General features: G+C 47.6%; 1 protein-coding gene across 4 annotated transcripts in view; it reads right to left on the minus strand.

The window, feature by feature from the left end:
* The window catches only part of TBC1D12 (TBC1 domain family member 12), a 45,104-nt gene extending 39,790 nt beyond the window's left edge, over positions 1–5,314 (minus strand). For 2 of the 4 annotated variants that reach the window (XR_014512080.1, XR_014512081.1), the window contains exon 1: positions 4,050–5,314. Coding sequence is in view for 2 of the 4 variants with exons in the window: in XM_083443676.1 (XP_083299802.1) it covers positions 4,050–4,822 (773 nt within the window). In the remaining 2 variants the exon portion in view is untranslated. The remainder of the gene's footprint in view (positions 1–4,049) is intronic. The other 2 variants (XM_083443676.1, XM_083443675.1) reach the window with 2 other exon arrangements.
* Between the last annotated feature and the right edge of the window lie 686 nt (positions 5,315–6,000).

Here is a 6,000-nt window from a genome sequence, read left to right on the forward strand (position 1 = left end):
TAATTGTTATGAGTCTCTGTACCAGGAATCCCAGTGCTTAATTAGTAATAGGGTTGTGGCACAAAGCTCGTGTCCTCGGAACCTGAGACCCCTAAAGTTGCTGTAATGCAATTGCTAGGAAGAATGCTTGAGAGACACTCACCAGTCAATCTCCAGGGACAGAGAATTATTATCCACCACTAATACAATGCATGGGTCAGAGATAACCAGCTTCCAATACAGATTCCAGAATTCGGACTCAGCAGATACAGTATTTGGTAGGTTTGTTCCTCTATTTTCAGCTGTAAAACTGACCTAACCAAATGAATTAACCTAGATATATTGTATCTTCTTTATAAGTCAGACCACCACTTACATTTACAAAATTCAGCAAGTATCAACATAGCTCCACCCATGCACAAGAGGGAGGTATCAAGGGACTCAGAAAAACCACATGGTTTGCAGAAGTACAAAAACTTAAAAGAAAAAACATGAGGAGGGAACCTCACAAACGGCTCAATAAGGACTAAGCACACTCAATGGCCACAAAATGCTGCCTTGACTATTGAGAGGATAGAAAACAGAAGACAAGACAGAATAGAGTGGCTAGAATAATGAAAAGGAGTATTCCACACTACAATTATGTTGTTGCATGTCTCGCTTACACAGAAGCACTATCAGTGAATCACTTAACAAGCTGTAACTCAAGCAAATGTATTCCTATTCTACATCATGTTAGTTGTAAGCTTCTGAACTACCATGTCTCCTCAGAGTTGACCAAAAAACTCCAAAAGGAATGTGGTTGGTTGTAGGTAGAACAGTGATGCGAGTTTTCCCTGAATATTTTGAATTGAAAGATGCTTCCTATACAAATTGGGGTAATTTGGATACAGTAATTTGCATCAGAGAATTACCCTAGCTGCCAAGCTTGCCTAATATTTATCTGTAGCTACGTCAGTTTCATTCTGTCAGTTTCACAAGCATCAGATCATAAATTTGCTCCATTTTTATGGACTTTAAAAAAACCAACCCACAGCAATCATTTTCTACAAACCCCGGCTACAGTTCAAGGTTAGACATGGAGTGCAAGTCTTGGTTCAGGTGACACGTTAAGCCAAACTTTTACTTAACTTGGTGTAGTGCAAAACTGGGGAAAAGCAGTGAGTATACACCCCTCGCTGGGTGTCTGGGCGATCTCAGTAAGCCATAGTTTACTGTGTCATCTGAACCAAGTCAGCATGTCACAACCATAAAAAGATAGCCATAAGAAAATGCAAAGAGCGTTCCAAGTTATTCCCAGAGATTCAATAGAAGATAGCATCTCTTCCTGTTCTATGAACAAAGCTTAAAACTGCTTGACATCACCTCTATTTATAAAAAGCATGAAAAAATTGTTGAATACAAAATGAGGAATGAGAACAACCAACTTTTGTGATGGCTTTAGAATCTTAAAGACCCAATATTTACACAGACTTTTGGTATCTGAGTAAATTCCCCAATAAATTATCATCATAACTTTACTTATACTCAGGAAATGCAATCAGAAAACATCAATGAAGGATACTGAAGGAAGTACTAAAAAGTAGATCAGAATAGAGTTTAGGGATAGCAACAGTACAATCCTACAACTGCCTGTTAAGAGATAATGGCATCTAGGGAAATGTGCACTAGCACCTTCTTCTACCACACAAAGCTGTATTATGAAACGGTGAGCAGTTCAGTTCAGGCAGAGAGGAAAAGTCAAACCAGTAATTAATACTAGAGTAGCTGTTCAAACACATTTGAGGTGTGGTGAGAGCCAAGCCAGAGAGAAACTAGAAAAACTTACCAGTAAATAACAGAATGATATTAATGGTTACCCAACACTATGATGCAGCGTCAGTGTGCAACACTTTCACCAATCCTATCAGGGCAATGACATAACAGTTTGTAATCTGTGGGCTATTCAGTTGGGCTTGTCCATTCTAGCACCTCCCAGCCCTTTCAGTCATGCTAAGTTTGAGGGAACTAATTTGCACCCCGTCAGATGCCTTACAAGTGTAACACAGAGTCCACAGTATGTGGAAAAGAATAAGGTATCCCTAACATTATTTCACATAACACCAAAATGCTAAAATCAGCATCGAGTATCTGCCATAAACAATCAGTACTAAGACATAGTTTCAATATCCAGGAAGCAAATGATGTTTTTTGAAAACTGGCAGATGAGAGAACTAAAACCCCTTCGGAGAAATGAATAATTTAAAATGGTATATTACTTGCATTCCACTGTAACAATCCCAATACCAATCAAGTCTTCCATCATTGTGACCAGAGAAACCAGCTATGTATAAAAATCTGTTGATTCTTCAAGTCCAGGCTACAACATAGCCACAAAACCTTACTTCATTCTTGGCTAACAGTTGTTCAACTTGGAACATCTCATTTCTGCTTGCAGAAAAGGAAAGGGGAAAAAAGAAAGCTGGCTTACGAAGGAAACATTATCTTCTCCATTATTATAAAAATAATAAAGTTAAGTTTTGAAATTCACATGCAGCAAAGATTATTAAGGGGAAATAATCAATTGCTATACAACGAAATATGCACAAGGCAGGAAGTTATTAGAATGCCATTAGCATTTTAACTAGACAAAATAAGCATTGCTCCCAGTGGCTACTCAACTGTTCTTGGATAGTCACAGCAGAAAAATGCAAAGGCACTAGACAAGCCCAATCAAATATGTGCTAGTTATTTGGGGAAAAGATTTCTGCATTGCAGGGGGCTGGAATAGATGACCCTTGTGATCCCTCCCAGCTTTTGTGATTCTATGAGTCTGTTTATCAAGGTATGTCCTTTAAAGATTTCACAAAGAGCAGTGTACACTTGGACAAGTACATGATACATTCCTCTTTTGTGACACCTGAGAACAATATTTTACTAAAGAGCAATATATAAATGTTTGTACAGTATCACTATGCTGAATTGTTTCCCTTTCTTTTCTAACTAGACAACTATTTAATCAAACACAGGAGAAAAGATGCAACAAGAGGCAGCTTTAGTATTCAATATGATATGCGTAGTAAAGCAAACAACTTGAGACTCAACTACCTTGCACAGAACGCTATCACAATTTCTTGTTGACATGGTAGTCTTCAGTTCAGAAAATAGATTAGTGAAGCTGAAAAGCATAAAATGCTTCTGCATGCTTAGTCAAATAGATTCAATTGAGTAGAGACAAAAGCATCATAGAAAATGTCATCCTTCATGTATAAGCATTAAATAAGATACCCCAAAAAAGTTTTTTATTACTGCATCATTACATTCATACCTCACCAAAGAGTTCAAGGTGGCATAAACAGCTCTCCCATTTCTCCATTTTATCCTCAACAAGCATGCAGGGTAGGTTAGGCTGAGATGTGGTGACTGGCCCAAGGTCACCCAGTGAGCAGAGGTCACTAGGTGAACAGGGATTTGAACCAGGGTCTCCCCCTTCCTCGTCTAACACTCTAACCACTATGCCAGACTGACCACACTTTGGATTTAGGCTACCCATGAGCTCAGTAAGACAAGGGCAAATTCTCTCTTAAGGTTCTTTACACACACACACAGCCCTCGTCTTTAAAATCTTCTCATCAAAAACAGGTCCATCACAAAGGGTGCTTAAGCATACCTTGGCCACTGCTACTTTCCTCTTCCAAAAGTGTTATCACAACCGTTTTAACTTTTAAAAAGGAGTTCTTGTTGCAGATCAGCTTCATAAGACTTAACGATATACCAAGCTACAATTATACTAACCAGGGGAAAGGGATGGGCAAAAAAGCACACCTGGGAGAGTACACTGCAGGAAATTGATCTGAAGGGATACAGAGTCAAGACACCTTGACCGTAATGGCCACAACTCTCAAGCAAGAGGTTTAAGGTTTAAAATGACAGCTCCGGCACCGTTTCAAAGCACGCTTCCAGAGCGGGTGGGGAGGGGGATTCCGGCTGGTTTTCTCTCCTATTAAGTTACAAGGTTACGCTCTCCTCCCGCATGCGGCAGCCCCTTTTCCCCGCAGGAGTCCCGGGGAGCGGCCGCGTGAGTCACTCACCTCGTGAAGAATTCGGCGAAGCTGGAGCTGGCGAGGCCTCCCAGCCGCTTCGCCCGGTCCCCTTGCTCGGAGCCGGCGGCGGCGGCGGCAGCTGCATTGGCGCCGGAGGCGAGGGCGGGCGGAGGCGGCTGCTGCGGCTGCAAATGCTCGGGGGCGCTGCGTCGGCGGCTCACCTCGAAGGTGTTGCGGGAGTTGAGGTTGATGTCCATGAAAGCCAGCGAGGGCAGGCACGGGAGAGCCCTCGCCGACGGGGAGGCCAGGCTCTCCGCCTCCTCGGAAGCCGGAGAAGGGCTCCCTGAAGCGGACGACGACGACGAAGAGGGCGAGGGAGACATGGCCGGGGCGGCGGCGAGGCCGCAGCTCTTCAGCGACAGAGGCGGCGGCGGCTCCTCCTCGAGAGCAACCGCGCTCTGGGCCACCGGCAGGAAAAAGGTGCAGCCGCCGTTGTGGAGCGTCGTGCTTTGCGAAGCCGGCGGCTCCGAGGGGCTCGACGTGCCCCCCTGAGGAGGCGGCGGCGGCGACAGGAGGAAGCCGGCGTCCCCGTTGGTCATCCTCCCTGCGCCGCAGGCGTCCCCGTTGGGCGGCCTCTTGCCGGCCAGGTAGCAGCGCAGCCGGGCCCCGGGGCCCTCTCGGCTGCCGTCCGCTTCCGCGTCGTCGTCGTCGCCGCTGCCGCCCTTCGCCTCCTCCTCCGGCGACGCCGCCTCCTCCTTCTCCCGGCCCGAGGGAAGCAAGGATGCGCCGCCCTGAGCTCCGGCATCCTCCGGCCCAACCATTTGCCGACGCAGAACCCCCGGGGAGCCAGCGGCGCGGCTGGGAGCGGGGAAGGGGAGCGGGGAAGGGCAGGGGGAGGAGGAGGAGGCGGCCCGGCCCCTCACGGTGGCGCACAGGGACCGACGGGGCGGGGCGCCGGCGGCTGCTGCTGCTGCTGCGCTCCTCGGCTCCACCAGCCGGTCCCGCTCAACGCAGCCGACTACGGTGAGGGTGGCGGCAGGAGCGGCCTAAGGGGGCCCGGCTCGCGCAGGCGCACGGGGGCCTCTCGGCGGTCATCGCCGCCGACCATAGAGACGACGTTGCTGGCGCGGAAGTGGCGCCTTGTAAACATCCGGCCCTCTGACGCCCATGGCGGGCCGATGGAAGGCTCGCAGGTTTACCGTATATCATCTAAGGCTCCCGCCTATAACAAAGGGCGGTACGGTATTGTTACATATCCCTCTTGGTAACCAGCCCGTTGGGGCAGCTCAGCCAGCCTTGCGCAGTTTCCCGTATTCCACTCGCAGTGCGCGTGTGTAGCCGGGAAGGGACACACACACACACACGTGTCATTTTCCCCCCAGTATTCCGGGTGACAGGCAAGGTGTCAGCTGCTTCTTAGTCTCCCTCTGCAGAGTTCATTATCCAGCCACCGGAGCCCATTGATTACGGCGTCAGGTATCACGTGCTACGGTATGGGGCTGGATCCAGACCCAGGTTGGCTGAGCTTCAGCTGCCCTCGAAACCCTGCTTAACTCAAGAGGACTTGCTTCTGAGTACAAGCACGGGTAGTTCCCACCCGTGGAGTTTAAGAAATTACTGACTTGCTCCACTAATTTCCCGTGTAGCCTCACCTCAACTAAAAGTGCAAACCAGTGCCTGGAAGTACTGCGTGTTCGTAGAACACAGGCATGCCTGTAAATGATTGCAGGCTTCGTCTGCATCCAGCCGAAGGCACACGTTCAAGCGTCTCCTGCTAACATCAAAATAACTTTTTCTATGTAGGCAGTGAGGTGGTAAAATGCACTGTACCAGAACTCAAGTTGGGGGTTACAATTTCTGGATGCCCCCAGCCACCCTGTGTAATGAAATCCCCTGCAGTTAGAAACCAAAACTCTTATCGTAAGGATAAATAAAGGTTCTAGCATAACCCTCTCCCTGTCTGTCTGGTTTTCTGCTTTCAGGGAATGTTTTGTTTTAC

This window comes from Podarcis tiliguerta (assembly GCF_965153285.1).
Source record: "Podarcis tiliguerta genome assembly, chromosome: 5".
In the NCBI taxonomy this organism is placed as follows: Eukaryota; Metazoa; Chordata; class Lepidosauria; order Squamata; family Lacertidae; genus Podarcis; species Podarcis tiliguerta.